This window comes from Prorops nasuta, unplaced genomic scaffold, assembly GCF_024137725.1.
Source record: "Prorops nasuta isolate Cenicafe-Biocafe unplaced genomic scaffold, Cenicafe_Pnas_1.2 PNAS00009, whole genome shotgun sequence".
NCBI classification, from domain to species: domain Eukaryota; kingdom Metazoa; phylum Arthropoda; class Insecta; order Hymenoptera; family Bethylidae; genus Prorops; species Prorops nasuta.
Window position 1 is genome coordinate 4,091,118 of NW_027116806.1, and position 21,198 is coordinate 4,112,315.

At 40.1% G+C, this 21,198-nt stretch overlaps 3 protein-coding genes across 9 annotated transcripts in view; 2 read left to right on the plus strand and 1 right to left on the minus strand.

Moving 5' to 3' along the window:
- The first annotated feature begins 219 nt into the window (after positions 1–219).
- Positions 220–3,554, plus strand: LOC136776531 (folylpolyglutamate synthase, mitochondrial-like). 2 transcript variants are annotated; one of them, XM_066732121.1, is made up of 5 exons: positions 220–448; positions 946–1,463; positions 1,649–1,933; positions 2,007–2,113; positions 2,197–3,554. In XM_066732121.1, the coding sequence occupies exons 3-5, from the start codon at positions 1,862–1,864 to the stop codon at positions 3,548–3,550; spliced, it is 1,533 nt and encodes a 510-aa protein (XP_066588218.1). In that variant the 5' UTR covers positions 220–448; positions 946–1,463; positions 1,649–1,861; the 3' UTR covers positions 3,551–3,554. The 2 variants fall into 2 exon arrangements, with proteins under 2 accessions (XP_066588218.1, XP_066588219.1); XM_066732122.1 differs by having other exon boundaries at positions 1,178–1,463.
- Positions 3,555–3,620: 66 nt separating this feature from the next.
- Positions 3,621–10,801, minus strand: sws (patatin like phospholipase domain containing sws). 3 transcript variants are annotated; one of them, XM_066732110.1, is made up of 16 exons: positions 10,216–10,791; positions 9,645–10,049; positions 9,150–9,569; positions 8,901–9,065; positions 8,733–8,821; positions 8,287–8,665; positions 7,902–8,195; positions 7,452–7,828; positions 7,187–7,355; positions 6,711–7,091; positions 6,344–6,619; positions 6,071–6,257; positions 4,924–5,040; positions 4,466–4,786; positions 4,093–4,385; positions 3,621–4,015 (listed from the first exon to the last, which is right to left on the minus strand). In XM_066732110.1, exons 1-16 carry the CDS (start codon positions 10,243–10,245, stop codon positions 3,914–3,916), a joined length of 4,005 nt encoding a protein of 1,334 aa, XP_066588207.1. In that variant the 5' UTR covers positions 10,246–10,791; the 3' UTR covers positions 3,621–3,913. The 3 variants fall into 3 exon arrangements, with proteins under 3 accessions (XP_066588207.1, XP_066588208.1, XP_066588209.1); XM_066732111.1 differs by lacking the exon at positions 4,924–5,040 and having other exon boundaries at positions 3,622–4,015; XM_066732112.1 differs by lacking the exons at positions 3,621–4,015; positions 4,093–4,385; positions 4,466–4,786; positions 4,924–5,040 and adding an exon at positions 5,089–5,574 and having other exon boundaries at positions 10,216–10,801.
- Positions 10,802–11,196: 395 nt separating this feature from the next.
- Cip4 (formin-binding protein 1-like Cip4) overlaps positions 11,197–21,198 on the plus strand; it is a 79,676-nt gene continuing 69,674 nt past the window's right edge. For 2 of the 4 annotated variants that reach the window (XM_066732116.1, XM_066732118.1), the window contains exon 1: positions 11,197–11,420. In XM_066732116.1, the coding sequence (XP_066588213.1) occupies positions 11,397–11,420 (24 nt within the window). In that variant the 5' untranslated portion in view covers positions 11,197–11,396. The remainder of the gene's footprint in view (positions 11,421–21,198) is intronic. The other 2 variants (XM_066732119.1, XM_066732120.1) reach the window with 1 other exon arrangement.

The window sequence follows — 21,198 nt, forward strand, 5'->3', positions numbered from 1 at the left end:
CCAAATAAATACTTACCCATTGTAAACAATTTTCACTCTAATATCGTCGTTATCTGCTGTTTGCGTTGGCATTCTCGCGTTCTTCTTTCACCTTCAGCTATAAACACAACGATCCTTTATAAATATTAGTTCTTCATACATTTCTCACTATAATTTCCAGGGCTAAAATCCGTTCAGGAAGAATGTATAGGTTAGAGTTGCTTACTGATTCATGGAAGAGAGAAGGCTACTTTATGGCAAATCAGAAGATTTCTGCGTAGATAAAATATTTCAAAGATCTGTCATTGGTACTGTGCGTTGAATAGAGGGGATTGTGCTTACTTGGATGACAGAATTATGAGTAAGAATTAAGTCAACCAAACTCGGGTTTTTCATTCGTTCTAAAATATGTCCATTAATAAACTACCAGCGATTTCCGAATCGGACTTGTTACAACTGGAACACAGTGGTATTTATTTTACATTAAATTGCAAGATCTGGACTATCCGGGGCTTAAATAATTGCTTCCTTTTAGTGACAATTAACCTCTCTTATACGCGTAACCCTACAGTCATCAGGCTGATTCGGTTGACGTTGACTCACCCGAGATGCTGTGCAAAATTTATGCACCAGGTTCCCAACGTCTTATCTCAAATACAATCAACAAACTTTATCAGCTTCAATTTTATTGTTATTTAAACTAAAGTCACTAAGCTACAATAAAAGGATTATAAAAAGAAAGGCACTTTCTACTGCACGGAACGCGTTGTCACTTGGCTGTCGCCATGTTTGTCCATTTCTATTTAAGCCAATCCAAACATTTCTAAAATTCTAAACACCTTTTTAAATTTTTTAATCTACCAATCACATAGGTACCAATCCCTGTCACCATCCCCCCCCCCCCCCCAAATACAACTTATTCCAATCATTTTCAATTATTTCATTAAAATTATTTTACAATTTTAGATTAACTTGTGCGTAATTGAAGGCATCCTAAGATAACTTATTGCACAACTCTTGAAAAATCTAATTAAATTTAACTTTTAAGTGATATTATTTAACTTATTCTTAATATACAAGGTTTTCAATTGAAGGGTTCGAATAAAAGTGGCTTGAAACAGAGCCGTGTGTGTGTCATTTCTCTGATAATTTAAAAAAATATCTTTATATATTCATATTTATTTTAAATTGTCAACAGTCATTGACTAAAAATATCTATGAATGATTGCTGCGCTTATTCCAAAAATCATCAACAAACGGACGAAATGCCAAACGGTAACGAAAAATCTCTAATGAAACTACATGCTTTATGAAACACGCAATAAAAACAAGTGGGCCACGTGTGGGAGTTGCGCGTATAGCTCTCTAGCTGTGAATTTGAAAACATAAAAATTTAAAAGCTGTTTTGGTAAAACGAATGCTTATCCTTCTTTGCGCGAAATGCGTGTAACACCATCTAAATAAAGCCCTTCGATGCTTTCAAGGTAAATACTAAAGCTCTAGATTTATCAATAATATCAAATATCTATAAATTCGACAAATATATAATCCATCGTTTTTTTTCTCTTATCAATCTTAAATCATTGGTGATAATGGTGATCCGCTTCTTCTTCTTAACGTTTGAAAAAATCCGAAAATATCGGAATACCAAATAAACTGATGAATCCAGGCTGCTTCAGGTTTCTACATTGAGAAGAAATTTACACAATTTCTACACAAATTATAATAGTTTTAATATCTCTCTGTGATTTTTTGGTAGATTATGGTTTCATAACAATTCTACTTTACAGCATTCAATGACCTTTAATCTATCGACCTTAATACGTAGAAAATGCAGAGATACTTATCATTTCTAGTAAGCACATAATTAATGTATATATAGATGATTAGTCTGCTAAAGAAATTGAAACCTTATAGTAGTACTAATTGTGCTCATACTATGTCAACTTACGAGGTAATTTCTTTTGTAAATTTTATTTTTTCTCAACATATTAAAATGATTTTTCTCCCTTTGATCAAATATGTAGGACGCATTAAGGGCATTGACAAAATTACAAAGCAATGCAGCCTATAAAGCAACTGCTAGTACTTCTAAGTATATAAAATTTCTAAACACTGAGCAATGTTTAATTCGGTAAAATAATCTTGCATTTTATTTAATCATTGTGCTGTACAATGTTTCGCGAAACATTTATAGAAAGTGATTTTTTTTTGTAGATCTGGAATGTCAGTTAAACAGATAGATCAAATGTCAATAATACATGTGGCTGGTACTAAAGGTAAAGGATCTACGTGTGCTTTCGCAGAATCAATATTGAGACATCATGGCTTTACAACTGGATTTTTCAGTTCTCCTCATTTGGTAACGGTTAGGGAGCGTATAAGAATTAATGGGGAGCCAATTAGTAAATCTATGTTTACAGAATATTTTTGGAAAGTTTATAAGAAATTGGATGAGTCAAAACAGAACGACATGGATATGCCAATGTATTTTAAATTTCTAACTATATTAATGTTTCATATATTTTATGATCTGAAACTCGATGTGATAGTAGTAGAGGTAGGAATAGGAGGAGAGCTAGACTCGACTAACATAATAAGATGCCCAGTGTGCGTAGGTATTACCAGTTTAGGATTGGAGCACACAGCTATTTTAGGAGATACAATTCAAGAAATTGCACATCAGAAAGCAGGAATCTTTAAATACAATACTGTAGCCTATACCGTGCCTCAAAAGATAGAAGCATTAGATGTTTTAAGGAAAAGAGCAAAGGAGAGAAAGTGCAGTTTACACATTGTTCCACCCTTACAAGCCTTTGGATGGAAGAATTTACCAAACTTAATAATGACAAATAATTTTCAACAAAATAATGTTTGTTTAGCAATGTCACTAGCAGCAACATGGATACAATATAAAACAAAAAATAATATATATGCCCAAAAATTAATTACTGCTGAAAATATAACAAATAATATTAAAGAAACAAATATGGTAAATAAGAATGGATCTTCGGTTAAGAACTTGATTGATCCTTTATCGTTACTTGAAATAACAGAATCAATTTCATCCTGTAAATGGCCAGGTCGAATGCAAATATTAAATACTAGCGTGGCAGATTTTTATTTAGATGGCGCACATACGTTAGAGAGTATTGAAGGTTGCATTGCTTGGTTCGGCAATGTTCCGCTAGATCGCGCAAATAAAAAATACTTAATTTTTAATATAACTGGTAATCGTAATTCTGCTTGTTTTTTAAGCCTCTTTAAACTTTTAAACTTTCAAAGAGCATATTTTGTTCCAAACATAGCCGGCGTGTCCACCATCGACGCTATAACCAATTCCGCTCATGCATCGGATTCTGACATTTTAAAGTGCAAGCAGCATTGCGTTATATGGGGAAATAATGCTGTATTTGCCAATAATATTGTTGAGATTCTAGAATCGCTTAAAGAAGAATGCGTAATTGAAACGAAACAAAAACCACAAATACTCGTAACGGGATCGCTTCACTTGGTAGGAGCTGTTTTAACCGTGTTAGACAAGAATCTCACCATGAAAAGTGACCTTTAACATGACGGTAATATGAAAAATATTGATACACTTTTTTGATACAATAATACTACGACCATAGAAATCATATAACTTTTTAAAAATCATAGAATCGTTATATTTTGTAATCATGTTATAACAAGCTCTTTACAAGAATTAGTACTTACATACTAAGAATAAATCACATTGTTATACACACAAAATCCTGCATAACATGGCTATTCTCCATCGTATTTGTACTTTTATTACGTAAATATAAGACATTTGATAAAACTAAAACTGCGCAATCATCAGTTTGAACCTACATTTGATTGAGAATAAAAATGATCAAAAAATTTTTTATAAAGCCGTGACTCTGTTATCTCTCTTACTCTCTGGTAACTTTCAAAACATCTTTGGATGATACTCCAGTTCTGACTCTGCTTCAGTATCAGAAAGACTTAGAGAGACCCCTGTTCTTCGACGTAAACGCTTGTCTTCGGGACTCTGTAATGAATCGAGGGAAAACCGTTACTTAGGGATATAATGCAATCATTCTAGAAAAGTGATCACGACAAAAATACCTGGTCTAAATTTCCAACAGTAGGCTCGGAAACATATCCCACCTCGTGCGCGTCTTCTTCCAGATCAGCCTCGTACTCTTCCAAATCGTCAGAATCAGAGTCCAATTCAACATCCACGAATCGATTACGCTGAGAGACTTTGCAAACCATTTGAGCCAAGTCGGTAAAAGTGTACGACGAAGCTGACGACTGGTGTGCTTGATTCTTTGCTCTCAGAGCTCTTGCGATTTCTCGATCAGCGTTAAATCTTGGTAAGACACCAGCTTTTGTCTGACCATCGAAATACGTCTTTCCTGCATTGTTTGGACAATAATAAAAATTGACAATTAATTGTTTATCATTTACCGAATATGACTATGTTCATAATAATTACCATGATGATATCCGACATCTTTAATTTCGTCAAAATTGGCGAATTGCAGGGTCTTGTATCTATCTATCGGAGGTCTGATGTACTCGCAGTAATCAGAATTCTTAACTTCCTCCAGTTGCCTGACGCAACTAACGTAAGCAAGTCTCGACTGTATATCAGGTAAATTAGGAACTTTGACGGTCGTCGCGAATGGATTCCACCGCTTCCATAATAACCACCAGCCGGATAAGGAATCTCCGTAATTCGTGAGATCCGTGTCGTCCTGTGATCCAACGTCGATGGCCAGGATGTGATGCGCTCCTTGCCTTAGCATTTCGTCAGCTTGAAAAAGAGTTTAAAGTGGGAGCGGTATGAATCAAACTTATTTCTTTCTACGCGTATTCTGTTTTTTTTTTTTTTTTTTTTCTCTTAAATAAAGCATAATTTAAAGCGACGCCGGCGGCTATGACTGAAAATACCTGGCACATTATTAACATAACATCCGTCGACCAAAAGATGCCCATCAAGAGGATCGGAAAGCGGAGGAAAAACACCCGCAATAGTCATACTGGCTCGAATGTATCTCCATAGCGAACCTGAGCCGAGTATACTTAGATATTCAGAATTTGATAGATGCATCTTTTTTCAACGGGAGTGAGATCAACAATGAAGAAACTTTCTCATTTTAATAACTATGACCAAGTGTCCGGAACTCGAGTAAAAAATTTATTATTTTGAAAGATTTGTAACAGCGAACAAATGTCCCGTATAGTATTTCTTCACTGTTATACTTTTTCCTCAATATTAATTATTAATTATAGCACATTTTTTTTAAGGAAAGACGGTATTTACAAATATTTTGTCATAGTAACATAATACGATTGAATGTAATTTTATGTGAATTATCTTAGAAGGAAAGGGGGAGAGATATTATAGTTTAACTATTTTATAAATTAAAGAAAAGAGTAATAAATATTCACAAAGCTCTGTGGCACTTGGAGAAGAAAAGTTACCTGGAAGGTTATTGACGTACCCGCCGTCAAGCAGGAGATGTCCGTCGACTGGGTCACACATAGGTGGCATATAGCCTGACAAGGACATCGAGCCCCGAATATAGCGCCACAGCGACCCTAAATACCATCAAGTTATTGTAATTTTAATAGGTCTAGCAAAATTTAATTATATCTTTGCCTATAATAATTAACATATAGCAGAAATAAAACATCAAAATTCTTCCTCGACATTGAAACATTTCATTCGTTTTCTCTATTTTATGGAAAAAAACGAAGCTACACAAATCTCCTCTTTGGATTTTATAAATGAGAAATTTGAAACGGAGAGTACGTCAACAACGATTACCCAGAAAGCTCACTCCCGCTGTTAATGCATGGTTTTTTATAATTAGCAATGTTCTACGGTAATGAGTGAAATGAAGACATTCTCAGGAGGGGGTAACAGCATTTATGCAGAAAAACAAGAAAAGAAGCACTGACTGGTAGCAATGATCGAGAACATTTTCTTTAGAAAGAAGCGGGTGAAAGTTCATCTAAGACAAACTTTTTAATCAAAGACTATTGATGCTTTTGACTAATTGAGAAAGCAAATTACGCGTGTTCGTATACAGACCGTGTGTATGCGTGCGCATACAAGAGGCAGTTATGTCAGTCGTTATTGTGAAGTATGGTAACCACAGATCCTCGATGTAAGTGTCGCCAAAAGTGGCTTGTATCGTATTATTAAAATCTTTTCCAGTAAACATTGAAGTCATTGGATAAGTCAGATCCAAGATTTGCCTCCACCATTGCGTCATTTTCTATTTAAATAAAAATAATTTCTTATAAACGAAGACCTCTCGTATTTCCTCTTCCTTCATGGTAGTACAAAAAAACATAATATTACCTTTGACCATTCTCGCGCTTTCTGAGTAGTCGCTGTAATGTTTTTCTCCATACACCATAAAGCACCCATGAATGCACCGATACTCACTCCTCCAACCATGTCAATCGGTATACCCGCCTCGATGATGGCTTTTAACATCCCAACGTGAGCCGCACCCCTTGCTCCTCCACCACCGAGAACGAGTCCAACCGACGTTCCGGTCAGCCAACGTGCCAGTCTGCTAAAATCGCTGTGCACATTGGGCTCTGACATTAGAACTTTCGAATACAATTCATTCTGTAAAATAAAAATTGAATTAAAAAACCCCTAAACGATAACAAATTGTAAATAACTAGAACGATGAAGATGCGAGTTATGAAACTCTTACAATTCTATATTGCGACTTTCTGGTAAACATCCTCTTGGGACACTGAATGTGATGGTGACTAGAAATCCATGTTCTCATGTTCAGCCACTGAACCGTATTGGAAGGTCGCTGACCGGTTTGTTCTTTGTGCAATAAAACCAATTCTTTTTGAGTCCTCATAGCTAAACGCTCTATTTCGCGTTCTGTCCTGCCTATCGAAGGAGGTCGATCACCCAATCCTACTATTAGAATACAATCCGCTTGACGGCAACACCTTTGAGTCCACAAAGTATAGCTAGAATCACATTGATATAATGTAATACGATGCTGATCTTCTTGCTGCGCCAGCCACGATGTTAATCGATATTCGTTTACTGGCTCCATTATGGTAGAGCCCAAAGTCTGCAAATATTTACAGATATATAGCAATTTCCACGACTTTCAATACAACGGCTATGGTGGTTATAGCATTCCGAATATTTATTTGAATTCTTTACCTTTTTCACTACGTCAGACGTGAGACGCATACAAGGCCCGATCGCGCATAGCGAATGATACAACTCATAAGTAAATGCAGTTAAAGGAACATCATCCGACACTGGAACTATGGCAACTGTTGAGAAATTAACACGATATGGTCGTGCGTCCACCGTCGCAGCAGTTTGCCTATATAAAATATAGCATTTCAAGTTTAGCTACTTGATGAACGATCGGCTCTATAGTTAATACCTTTTTTTTAAATAATTGCAAACAAGTACTTACTGTTTTCCAAGTTTTCTTTTCATCGGTGCTTGCTGCCAGGAGCCAAGTATACGGTGACCAAGCAGATTTATAAGTCTCGTGACGACGATTGGAAAACGAAGTTTAATAACGTTAAACAAGCCTTCGGGTAATTTTGCCAATTCAGAATCACGAACTGCCATGACGGTAGTGGATCTGGGAGTTTGCGTAACCATTTCCACGATTCCTACTAGATCGCCTTTACCATACTCCGCTACCAGTTCTTTTTTTCCGTCTTTGTACGTTATTACCGATCTGAGACGTCCACTTAAAACGATGAATGTAGAATCGGACTCGTCACCCTGACGATAAACCGCCCGACCACTTTCGAGAAATAGCCAATCTAGAGCAAAATCCACCTAAATTACAGCATACAATGATTAAGAGAAGCACAGATATATATTTTCCTCTTGTGTAAAAAATTATATTTACCTGTCTGACGAACGGACTCAATCTACGAACGACTGTATGAGCAACGTGAAGTACCACGGTAGGTTGTTCGCGCATAATGGCGAAAAATGTTGATTTACTGAGAAGGGCTATACGACTCGAATGTTTCGCCCTGATCGTGTAAAAGGATGGTTCTCCGGTTAACACGGCTAAGCCACCGACAATTTCACCTTGATGAGCACTGAACATGTGTACCTCTTGACCTTCGTCACGTCCTTCTGTTACACGCTGACTCATCACCAGTGATCCAGATATCACATAGACAAGAGCAACGTCCTATAAGGATAAGCAATGATTGATGATTAAAACGTTTCATCTTGAAGGTCGTCGTCACAATCCTCTCCCCCGTTATTTAATTTCAATTTACCTTATGCGACTCTTCCTTCATTAAATAAGTACCAGCTTGCACTTCCCTTATCTGAACTTTACCATCTTTGAGAATAGCGTCGTCCTTCAAACCCAACTCTTTAACAAATGCATCTGTTGCAATTTGCACAAGCTGAGCCTCATCCAATTGTTGCTGTTGGACTCCCTCGGTTGTTGATCTTTTTCTACCGGAGTGTCCTGAACCGGACTGGGTAGGATCTATCTGTGTCCCGTAAAAATTAGATGATTGTGGCGTTAGTCCAATAGTTGTATGCGACGCATTCGTCCAATGGGAGTCACATTCCGGTACCATATCTACCTGATTCGGACCTGACTGAGAGCTAGGGCCCTGGCTCTTCCAATCCAAGCTTACCCTCGATCTACAATGAATGCAATGTCAAGATTACAGAGTATGAATTAAGGGAATACTGAAAATTCAACATTTACCGTCGGTTTACCAATATGGGTACCGGTTGGGTAATGGATGTATTGTTCGAACTAGTAGCATCACGTTGCGACACTTCGCTTCCGTCGTTCTGTTCAAAATTTGAAAATACATTAGATTATACTGACTAAATTTTGTGCATGAAATTTTTCTGTCACTCTTGAACTAACCGGAGAGCCGGAAAAAGGACTTTGCTTCTTCTTATGAGATCCTTGATTGATTAGCTCTGAAGAAAGGCCAAGATATTGATGCAGCGCCGTGAACGTTACTCTTTGCAAACGTACCATAATGACCTGGATCACTCGAACAAAGGCTTCAGGATGATCTTGAAAAACCTACAAGATTTTGCAGAGAAAATCGTTAGATTGTCTTGTCATATAAATTTGGCACGATAGCCACAATAAATGTTTATAAATTACTTCTTGAAAAGCACTCATAGGTAGCTTTACAACAACAGAATCTTCTATGGTTTTGGCAGAGACAGTTTTGTATGTACTTGTATGCCCTGTAAGTACATCCGTAAAACTAAGAAGACTCGTTACTGATTCGCCAGTCTTTACTACTTTTAAAGAGATCTGGGAATTATCTGGACCAACGATGAATACATTGACCAAGCCCTGTTGAACAATGAACAAGCTCTCATCTGGATCCCCGATTTTGAAGAGAGTACTCCCAGCTGGCAAGCTCACAATTTCTGTATGTTTGCAAAGCTTTAGAAAAACTGGTTTCTCAAAGTGTCCAAAGACCCTGATACTTTGCAGCATATATAAAGCATCAGGCGGTACTCTATCGCCAGGTCCAAGATCTTCTTCTAAATATTCAGCAGGAGGCTCCAATACCTTTGAAAATAAAATTGAGTATTTTTAGTGTAAAAATTTGAATAGAGGGTGCACTTTTATATGAATCATACGTACCTTTAGTTGCTGGGGAACCGTTTCTTTCTTAAGCTGTAAAAGTCGACGGGCAAATCTCATAACAGCTCTTCTTTTCTTGCCCTGGCCAGTGGGATGAACTTGGCCACTGATAGATTTCACTTTTCTCAACATTTTTCTGCCATAAAATAGTACTTTGTCTCGTTTTCTGAAGCGGGGCTTCCCACTGCCAACACCGGCAACAAAATCTTTCACCTCTGGGAATAATGGCTTGTTCTTCCATTTTCGAAATAGCATCGCAGTAATGATCAGAGATGCCAATAAGATTAAAATAAGTATTGCATATATTGCCTTCAAGGCATAATATTCTTTTATAAAGCCCCCTGTCCATTTTGAAAAGAGATAAGCACTCAGGCTTTGATTGACCTTGCTAAATAAATCCACCACCTGCAGCAATACAAGAAAATATCTGGTTAAAGTCGCACAAAAGAAGTAGCAAGGAATTGACAGCTAACCTATGATAATATTTGCAACTTTATGTAAGAGGGAAACATGAAATAAATATAAATAAAGAAATGTAATAATACTGTGTTATAAATAAAGTCTGATATACGTTTGTTTGTATTGTTGTTACAACCTCCATAATGAGTACTCATTTCTTCCTTCATCCACATTCACTGCTTTGTCTAACGAGTGGAGACGACTGTCTGTCTGTCACGAATGCATCGATGAAAATTACAAGAAAAACTGAAATATTATTTAGCTCCGTTCGCAACGTGATCGATCGATCAACGTTTCAATTTTCAATGATATAACACAGAGGGACAGAACAGATCAACGGAGGAAAACTGCAACGCCCGACCTTTGATACTTGGTTCGAGTCATCCAGCGCCATTTTCCATTTACGCGCACCCCATTCACTAGTATACTATATAATCAATTGTGACAGTATGAAATTTTGTATATACATATATATATCCTCGCTAGAAGCTGTTCACTTTGAATTATCGCAAATTAACAATAAAGATGCAATGACAAGAGGAGAAAAACTGTTCAGCAACAATGTCATGGCAACAGAGTGGTGTCGTTAGAAATTTAATTGTGCCATGACCTGACTGCCATGTGAGAAACCGATCAAGACTTGTGTTAAATTATCAGCTGTTTGCGGTTTAATAGAAGGAATAATAGGGTCCTTATCGCGAGAAACACTAATATAATAAGAGTATAATAGGAAAACGTCTACTCGGAAGAAAATGGCGAAGAAAGAGAAAGGATCGTAGAGAAGCAACAGCTACGCTTTAGACTACGGAATTGCGCATTAACTCGAATTCTTGAAAAGATGTTTTGGCATATCTGTTTTAAAAAAAGAGCATATGATTTGAAACATCTCGAGCAAGTAAACAAGCGATGATAGGATAGAGAAGAAAAGTGGGAGGAATGGCGGGAAGAGCCGTTTAAAGATCAGGTCAGCCAATCAGGGAAGGTAGCTGGTTCGATTTTCTCCCACTGCTGTTTTGCAGTGTGAGAAGATTTGTCGGGCCGCCGGTAGGGAGAGCCAGCTGTGCCAAATTCCGGGCGGTTTTCGATGGACAGTCGGGTCCGGCCAGTCAGTGGTTACAGGACGACATGTTGAAAGTTTTTCCGTGACTGTGCGCGACAAGTCTAATGCGTGATTTTCATGCGTTTTCGGAGTACGCTAGCCGTAAGACGAGAGGACGGATTGTGTGGTGCCGATACATGTGAAGTGTTGTGTGAAGTTGTTGTTTCACGCTTGGTTTACCCGGCCCAGCAAAAATGAGCTGGGGTACGGAGCTCTGGGTGAGTCGTACAGTCATCTTTCTTTCTTGCTCTCCGAGCTCCGCAATACCAAACCGTCTCATTCTACCTTACAGCCAGGTCTCTCTCTTTCTCTCTCACACTGTCTACTTCCTCCCTTCCTCCCCTCCTCCCTCATCTCTCTATCTCTCTCTCTCTCTCTCTCTCTCTCTCTTTTCCCAGTCAAACGACACACACGGACGCTGGCCCGTCTTCTCGGCCAGCAACACCGTAGAACTCCCGAGATTTTCGCCGACACATAACCGTGATATCGCCAAAAACCAGTTGGTGGTGGCTGCCGTGGCTCTTCGGAGCTCTTGGCAGTTTTGCCTTTTCGGTTACTAGCCGCGGGCGATGGCGAGCTTATTCTTCAATCCCCGCCCCTACCCTTCCCTCCCTCTTACTCCCCTCTCGTCTCTCTTTTCCTCTCACGGCTCCCCTTCTTCCTCCGCTTTTCTCATGGAATTCCTCGCAAGTATTTCAGCTTTTCCAACTGTCAATTTGTGCGTCTCGCAAACTCTCATTCACTGGCCCACGATCGTTCTCACAGTTTTCCCTCCTACACACCGATAGCCTTCCCTAACTTTACGCTCGCTTCGTGTCTTATTTTCACCGAGCATATCGGTGTAGCCACCGTTCCGTTGCTCTTGCTCCGCTTTTAATAACTCGCCTTTTTCCATATCTTTACGTGCCGCTCGGAACATGGAAACTATACGCGTACACGCGCTTGACGGTATTTTGCGGAGCTCCCGAGAGTTCCTATAAGTATACATATATACGCGTTTGTGAATAAGGACACGCGATTTATTTATCATCGCGTACAGCGATGCGATCGAACGAGAGATGAACTGACATTTTCATCGAAGATCTCTCCAATAGCTCTTTTCTGATCTTTCAACGCGTCTCCTTCTCTCCTCGGCTACAGACGTATATTTTTGATAGGAGTCGTTGATACTTGGTGCAGAGAGGTTGACATTTTCAAGATAATTATGAATGATCCTGCTGTTGCGCGCGCTATGGGGAAATATGGATGCCGCCTGCCTGCCTCATTGGGAATATTCAAGCGCGCTATCGAAAGTTACATCTTTCAATTCGCCGAATACATCTCGGCGAGGCAAGATATATCTGAGAACCTAATACATACCATGGCGCGTGTATATGTATTTATACAATATACTATGCATCGATTTCTCACGAGTCAGGCAATTACCGAACACGCGCGGCTTGTTTAAACTTCGTCATTGTGTATATTACGAGGAAAATTATGAGTCTATTCGCTAGGCAAATGTTTTTCATTAATGTTTATAACGAAAAATGAGTAAATTGAGAAGGTTCCACTGATTTTTCCTCAAGTGCGGAATATTTTCCATTTCCTATTATTTATATTCAATGTAACGATATGTTATACCAGACCTAAGAAAAATCCCCTTTTATATATATATGTACACACTATAGCATGTTCTGTACGCTAAAACTTGTTCCAAAGCAGTAAATTCGAGTTCTTTAATCCCCATCCGGCTACTCGGTATAAATAATTCATCTTCGCATTCCAAGCATTTTTTCCCTAGGAAACTTGCTACTCGCCATTATTATTGCAGGCGACTATAGAATTTTTGAAGGTAATTTTCGGATCCGTTGGAAGAATAAATAAAATTGTTACTGGAAGAGAGTGATAGCACCGTGACTAAGCGATATTTGGGGCTGGTAGATTAAAATGACGAAAGAGCCGCAGGAAAAGCATAATGATTAAACAAGCACTATTCTTTGTGCATTAATTACCGATTAGGAACAGTCGTTCGATTAACGGTCTCGATTTATGGAGAAATTTTTCCTACCTCCGTTAATCGCGCGTGCATTCCTAAGCTCTCGTTTTTCCGCTATTACGTCAAACGACTCGTGTCTCGGCGAACTTTACCTCGATACTTTACATATATTTTTAACGATGAATTTGTCGAGAAACAAATTAGGTTCGGAGGCCAAGGAGAAAAATAGGTACTATCGATAGTCAAAAAAAGTCTTTTTTGCTTTCCGAGTCCTCCTCCCTGAGTGGCTCATTTTTCCTTCGTTTCGCGATAGAAATTCGAAAGTAGGCGTAGTATGACACAAGTTGAGTCGTAGGATCCGCGTGTGACTTTGAATTTGGCGAATGTGCGTGGACGCGTGGAAGGTGGGTCCTTTACGGCCTGGACAAGTGGGCACGCCCGATATGTTACAAACATGCACGCGCACGCGCACAATCGCGATCGGGATAACCGGTAAAGCGGTGGTATATGCAGTGGTGGGGGGTTTCGCGATGGGGTGGGGGGGGGGGGGGGGGGGCGCGGGACACGCACCCGTTAGCAGTTGAACACAAACGCGAACGCGTACGTACGTGTACGTATCTCATGATTCACCTCACCGGTCACACATACTCGTGAAACTTGAATGAATCGCAATATCTCGCGCTACGTGCGAGCCTCTCGCGTCGTCTCCTCCACACACACACACACACACACACATTCGATACAATAAAATACCCCCTCTGCCCGTCCTCGGGCGCGAGCCGTTATCCCCCCCCCCCCCCCCCACTGTCCCTACATATCCTATATACCCGATATTTCGTCAGTGTTATCGTTAAAACGGTCAAGAAATGGAATGTTTCTGCTCTGTCTTCGCTATACCTACGCGTATATGCTTCGCGCTCGCAGACTGCACTTTCGTTCTTATGTTCATTTTCAAGTGCGAACCTTAAACTCCTTTATCTCTTCGTGTTAAACTGTGAGAGATATACCACCTTCCTTTTTTTTTCACGTTGCAAATAGAAAGGATTTTTGAAGGATGCTGTGGAGAAAAATTGATATTCCTTATAATTACGGAGATGAATCTGTTTTAGCGTCGTTTCGGCCGAATTTTTCACGAAACGCGCGACCTGTATACCCCCACTCCTTCCATTCTACAGGTCGCGCAAAAATGAAATAATTGCAATCGTTTTTCCAACAATTCTGTATGGAGATAAAGGAACGGGTTTTCAATTGTTTCTTTATTAAATTTGTAAAGAGAGAATTATCTTCATAATTTCTTTTGCCTCCGCGTGCGTGGTGCGTACGAGAGCGGGTGTGTCCGATTAATTCACGTCGAATATGAAATCTCTCATGGAATTACAAATTTCTTCGATAAAAATTCCACGTATAATTCGAGTGTGCTGCAGTGTTATTAACCGTTTGGCTGCTGACGTATTTTTTCGGACGTGTGCCAAAACTGCGGCACTAATTGCGCGTGTGCATGGGAAAATATGTCAAACACTTTTCATACAATAAACTCACTTGCGTTGCATTGCAACAAGAAAAATACCAATTGTTTACAGAAACTTGGCATTTACGAGAAGAGCGCGATAGCGCTGCTCAACAGTCGAACGGTTAAAGATTAAAAAATTTCTCTTTCAAGATTTCTCGTCGTCTCCGCGGCGTTGCTGGGACCACGCGAGATCTCAGACATTTTTGCGCATTTCAATTGTTTACCATAGTCACTGATAGGAACTCCCTATCAGTGACTACAGTAAATAGTTGAAATGTGCAAATAATTCCGAGTTCTGAGATAGATAACCGATAAGAGGCTGATAACTTTTTCGCACGAGGAGGTCGGTCGAAAACTCTTCTATAAACGATCTTTTTTGCTCCCATCGATGAACCAGCCAGTCAATCCGCGTGCTCTCACGATCACTGCGAAACGTGGAAAAGGAAGTTTATTCAGCAGAGCACCGTAACTTTCTCCATTGCTGCAAGGACACGCTAGCTCGCAATTGGAATTCGAAACGATTCGACTACGATCGCGCTCGCGCATCGACTTTTCCCCCAACGCCATGGAATACAACAGTGGCCTGGCTAACGTTGTGTGTGTGTGTGTTGCGCAAGCGGAAATTCTTACTGCCGTTGTTTTATATAGGGCCTCTCCTCGCTTGCAGAACCCACCCACCCACCCCCCCCCCCCCCCCCTCCCTCCCTATCAATTGATAATCAAAAGAAATTCACCATGTCCGCCCGTTTCTCTTTGCGCAAATAAACATTGGCGTTGAAAGCTCTTTGGAATTAGAAAACGATGCAAAGTGTAACGCGCAATAAAATAAGAGAATATTTATATCGGAGGAGGAAACTATATTGAAATACGCGCGAAATATTGTATTAATTTTCGCCTTACGAGACGAGCAAAATCTTAAGAAGGGCGGAGTATTTCCGGTGGGCGTGGGCGTGACGCGTGAAAAACGTTTTTTGTTCGAATTGGAGAAAATCTGCGAATTTAATTCCTCTTTTTAAAACAAAAAATCAAAAGATAGATTTTACGTGTAATCAATATTAATTCTTCAATTGAAGGATCCCAAACAGTAAAAGGGGAGTGGGAGGAGTCTCGAAGTGTTCCTAGGCCTATGCGTTAATTGTATCTATATACCATATCTCGATTTATGTATCAGATATAAGAAAAACAGTATACTTTTCTTGGAACTATCGCTGCAAGCAAAAAGTTTTTATGAAGATGGGAACTCGGAAATGAAAGATTTATTGAAATCAATTAATCTTCTCAAATGGAAATGTTGGTTTTTAGCAGAAATAGGGTCAAGGTCGATCAGCATATTCTTATATCGGAGCATCAGGATCGTTTAGAAATATATGTATATAAAGGAGATTCTGCTATTTCGTAATTTGTCACGGTAGCATATAGCAATATCTGACTGACCCGGTGCTCCTGTTCGTTAAGGGGGAGGGTTCTATGCGCCGTGCATATACCGGGTGAACACGCACGACGCACGCGATTAACCTTGGCGCCCGCGTCGATCGTTCCGCCATTCCACCTCTATCGAAGATTTCGCAATCAACCTGGATTTATCGCCCTGCGGCAATTCTTGGCTATTGGTGTAAATCGATAAGCAATATTTGTTCTTTTTTATACCCCGCGTACACACAAAGAATGTACGAATCTGGTCGGTCGGTAGGATATTTTCGTTCCGGTCTTACGAGCAACGGAAGAATTTTTTTTGTAAATATAATTTATGTTCGTTTACCGATTTAGAAGGTCAAAGTTCGACGTAGATTCGTCACTGGTCGATCGGTAAGATTTTCGCTCGTGTCTTACGAGTAATATAATGATTTTTTGTAAGTATAACTTATGCTCGTTTACCGATTTAGAAGCTCGAAGCTTGACGTAGATTCGTCAGTTGAATTAATTATCAAAGAGTTTTCTTTGGCCAAGAAGCGCGCGCGCGCACGCGTCCTTAACAATTATACGTGGTCAACGACGTCTTTCCACTCGGTGTATATATGTATATAAGGTACAGGAATTTAACGGGTTTTCCAATCGATTAGACGCACGCGCTTTCTTTTTTTCTCTCACGCTCTTTTTCCCAAGGAACCACACCTACACACACATATATACATACATGTATTACAGAGATGAGCGCAGAAAGATTCAGGCAGGCTTTTCTCATTGACGGATTTTTTCATCGTTTTGTGTGGCGTGAGACTGGCTAACGCACCTCGTGACGTCACTTTCGCCCCATTTGGCCAGCAGAGTTCTGCTTGGACGCGATATCGGCCGTCTTTCCGAGCCTTTTCGAACCTCCCCCCCCGCGCTCTGTATCCTCTAGCTGCTCCAGCTATACCTATATATACACTCTACGAAGAACTCGTCGCGGTCACCGCTGTTGTTGCTGCGAGGCCTAAGGAATTCTTGGAAACGCGCGCTATCAAGAGAGTCACCATTATACACGCTAGATTTTTGTCATTTTCCACACTTTTACGATCGCGCTGCAATGACTATTGCACCGTAACTTCCATGCACGGTTTCACGGCAAATTGTAAAAATAACTTTTAAACCCATGGGTCGCTCGCGTACATGGAGCTGATTGGAGTGTTTAACGCAAGGCGTTGGGGGGAGGGGGGGGGGGAGTCGTTATCCGAATCCCGAGCCTCGATCTCTCTCGTTATCAGTCCGCACCTGCTGCCAATATATAATAGGTTTTCTCTCTCCTCGTTGTTCAGCGTACGTGCAGTGCGCGCGATCGGCCCTTATCTCCGGATGTTTTAAAGGTTGCGTTAATAATGAAAGTACGAGAGGCCAAGAAGAAGCGTCAACGTGTCCATATTTGTCGTCGCACATATATATATCAGAATATACGCTGTACGGTAAAAACTCCTCTGCGGTGAAAGCAGCGAAGATCTGTTAATTTTCTAGGGAGGAGAATTTTCTCTCTCTCTCTCTCTCTCTCTCTGTTGGAGTATGGTTACGCCTGACTCGTCACTTACACTCCGGAACCAAATGGCACAAATCAAAACGGTATATTCGCGCGATATTATTCTCTCACGGCGTGGCGATCTACCTTTTGCCTGCCTGTGGCTCGTACACGAGATTAATGGAACATGCATCGATCCGCCACACCGTTTCTTTTCTTCGCGGATCCTCCTCGTTGCTCGACCTATATACATATGTGACATAGATATACGTAGAGCGCTTATCAAAATTTACAATCACAGACTGGCCGGGGTATATATCGGTATAGTTATCGGCTTAATTCCTTCGGTTTCACAGTCTCAATGATTCATTAGCTCGAATGAACAAATGGAAAAGATTTTCTTACCATTTCTCGCGCGAATTGTCAAAAATATTTGTAAAACTTGTACAGTATCTCGGTCGATATCGCCTACCAAGAGTTACGAAATATTTGTTTGGTTTTTTTTTTTTTTTTTTTTACGAGGGAACACGTTGTTTCGAATGTAGAGATCGAGTAGTATACATATATAGTTTACTGTAAAAGAAAACTTACTCGTTTCGTTCATTGCAACCAAGCTTCGATCGATTTTTACAAACTGTTTTTTTTTTTTTTTTTCTTTTATTTTATCATCGAAGAGAGATAATTCTGTAATTACGATGCGGTTTGCGTTAATTACGAGTTGCTTGCTTGATTCGAGAGGGATTTCTTAATATATAAGGAGAAAAATTGTTGAAAGAGGCGTGCGTGCTATTCCGTTATAAAGAACGTGTAACAAGACTATAGTACCAATTTTCAACAAACGAATCATTTTCTTCCATTTTTGCTCGCATTTTTGCCTCACTGCCAGCTCTCGAGTCTCGTTAAAATTATATTAAATAGACTCCCGCGCGTTTTATTTGAAATACGTGGCTATTTGGTCACGTGACGCGACAAAGTAAAAAGGTGGTAATTTTCAAAGGGCCATAAAACTCGATGGTATCCATCGCACCGATCTTGGTGGGATTTGAAGGGCTGCGACGGGAAGGAAGATGACACGTGCAACGATCGGTGCTCGCGTTACGCCATTTCGCTTATTTATTCTCGCGATGGTTGTATGTACTTATATATATATATATATATATATGAGATTGGCTATACGACGATGATTGGTCATCGACGTTGCGGTCTATCCTTAAAGCAAAAGTTAACCTCTATAGCGGCTGGCCATTCCGCTCCTCCAGCATCTTTAACGAAGCTAACCTACCGCGTATGCATGTTCGTACAACGCGAACGAGACAAATTAGCACGCCTTTAACTGCGATTCGTCGTCCTCACCAAACACTCGCGACTATCGTGCACCGTCAAACTTCTTTCAGCCTTTATCAACCTCTTCGTCTCACGCCGCGCATGCGCGGTGCACGCACAGACCTGCCTACCTTTATTGGAATTCCATCCAAACGTCGTCGATCATGCGAAGAAGCAATCGTTCTCAACAACCACTGTTATTTCAATATAAATACCTGGTTTACTTTGAACCTCTTCTAAATACGATAGCTATATAAATTTTTTATGACAAGTGCATGAAAAGTGGCTGTTTTCAGAGCCTAGTTTTTTGAACCGAAAGTAACTGTTTTCATGCTAGTCTTACTCGCACATGCGTAATAGCGGTTTACTCTACTTTCGTCCCTTGGGAGTTTTTAATCGAACGAAAAGTTACTTTCGATCCTAGGGCTGAAAATTAAGTAGCCTATATATATTGCAAAAAAAAAGAAGATCAATCGATCACAACATTTATTGAAATTTTTATACAGTTAGTATGGCTATGTTCGCTCATATACTGCCAATGCTAAAAACCTGTATTTACAGCAAAAGTACATAGCAACAAAACTAATAGTTCCCATGACTACACAGCTTTGTTATTCGCGATAATTACAAGACGTTAAAATATTTTCAATTGTTATTAACAATTCAACAAATTTGTTCCATTACTTTTAATTAAAAACTGAGATACATTAAAATTTTTATCATAAGCCTGCTATGTTTCTTTGATGGGGGGCTCCGACCCCCAAACCCCCAGCGAGGGGCTTCGCCCCCTTGACCCCCCTTTTTTGTTCTCATCTGCTTACACTACTTAGCTTGACGCTGACCTGTTATCAATATTCGAACTGTTTGCTAAAAACAGCAACTTTTCCTACACTTGTTATAAAAAATATCGCGTGTTACTCGGGCCAGAAATTGACGATTGCACTCGTGTGATGGCAGCACGAGCGAAGCGAGGGCTGCCAACTTCACGCTCGTTTGCAATCGTCAACTTTCGGCCCTTGTAACACAATGTACTATTGGGAAATAGTTGCTTGGATACTCTCTTCTCGCGATTGGGAGAAGCGACAAAAAATTATATGAGAAATTCTTGTTTAAGAATTAATAAAGTGTCAACTGTTGGATCTAGTGCAGGATTAAGAGAGTTTCACAAGCTTTAAATTCGCACGTTGAACTGGAAGGGCCGTTGTAATTTGAAAAAATTCAGGCCTGGAAACCTCAGAATTTGAAAACAAAAAAGCATTTTTTATGTTCGGGAGCTTGAAATGAAGACACTCTGAAGTAAAACTAGATAAATTAAATAACAATTTATCATTTTCGCATGGAATTACCGTCTACCTAGAATGATTACTGCAATTTTGTCTTGAAATTCTAAGGTTTCCAGCCCTGCATTTTTCCAAATTACAACGGCCGGAAGAAACATGGTTGGAACGTCGTGACTCGTGCCTCGAAGAACGAGCGCTACAACCTATATAGGGACCATGCACATCAACACAATGATAATGAGATGAGAATGCGTATTGGCGTATATGCATACTATTAGCACAAACTATCGGTCAATTTTCACAGTTTTTGGGTGTAATTTATTTATACTTATATAGTTACACATTGACACTTGTCTATCATTGTATTTGCTGCCACGGTCCGTGTACAGGAGATTGCTGGATTTTTGGCAGGCTGGAAAACATGGCGGAGTCGCGCATGCGCGCGCGATGCCAGCGCCTCCTCTTGCGTACTACTGCAAGAATTCCATGCACAGTCGGTCGACAGTCCTGCCTGGTCCTGCCGTAGGTGCATGGTGGTGCAGGTAGTGGAAGCTGCTTTTTACGGTGGCGTGCACAAGCCACAACTGCTGCATCGAAAGTTGCGAGTGGCGTTGCGTTGCTTCCTCGCCCGCCCGCCCGCACCACGACTCTTTTCCCACGCTTCGGACGACGAAAGATTGCATCGTGCTCGAGAGATGCGCCGATCTTGAAAATACTCTACATAAAGGCGTTCCGTATCGATCGAATAATCGACTTTGCCGAGAGAGAACGTTGGAGAGGCAAAAATTTAGAGGTTAGTCTCGCGTTCGCGCCTCTTTTTTTCTCGTATTTATAAAACGACGCGAAACGTACATGTGTACGATCGAATGATTGATGCGGGAAGGCAGGAGATAGTAGCAGTTTTACATTTGCGACGAGAGAAAAGGGAAGTATCGAGAGGTTTCAGGAAGGCATATGACGAACGAAGTGAGGTGCTTCC

What these genes read in the sequence shown, in the direction of transcription:
- sws (XM_066732110.1), bottom strand. Translation starts at nt 10,245, where the DNA reads ATGGAGGTTGTAACAACAATACAAACAAAC. An exon ending in TGAGTCCGTTCGTCAGACAG is followed by an intron (nt 7,829 to 7,901) that starts GTAAATATAATT and finishes GCTGTAATTTAG; the next exon opens with GTGGATTTTGCTCTAGATTG. An exon ending in TATGCGCACGCATACACACG is followed by an intron (nt 5,041 to 6,070) that starts GTCTGTATACGA and finishes TACTCGGCTCAG; the next exon opens with GTTCGCTATGGAGATACATT.
- LOC136776531 (XM_066732121.1), top strand. Translation starts at nt 1,862, where the DNA reads ATGATTAGTCTGCTAAAGAAATTGAAACCTTATAGTAGTACTAATTGT. An exon ending in ATACTATGTCAACTTACGAG is followed by an intron (nt 1,934 to 2,006) that starts GTAATTTCTTTT and finishes TCAAATATGTAG; the next exon opens with GACGCATTAAGGGCATTGAC. An exon ending in ACTGAGCAATGTTTAATTCG is followed by an intron (nt 2,114 to 2,196) that starts GTAAAATAATCT and finishes TTTTTTTTGTAG; the next exon opens with ATCTGGAATGTCAGTTAAAC.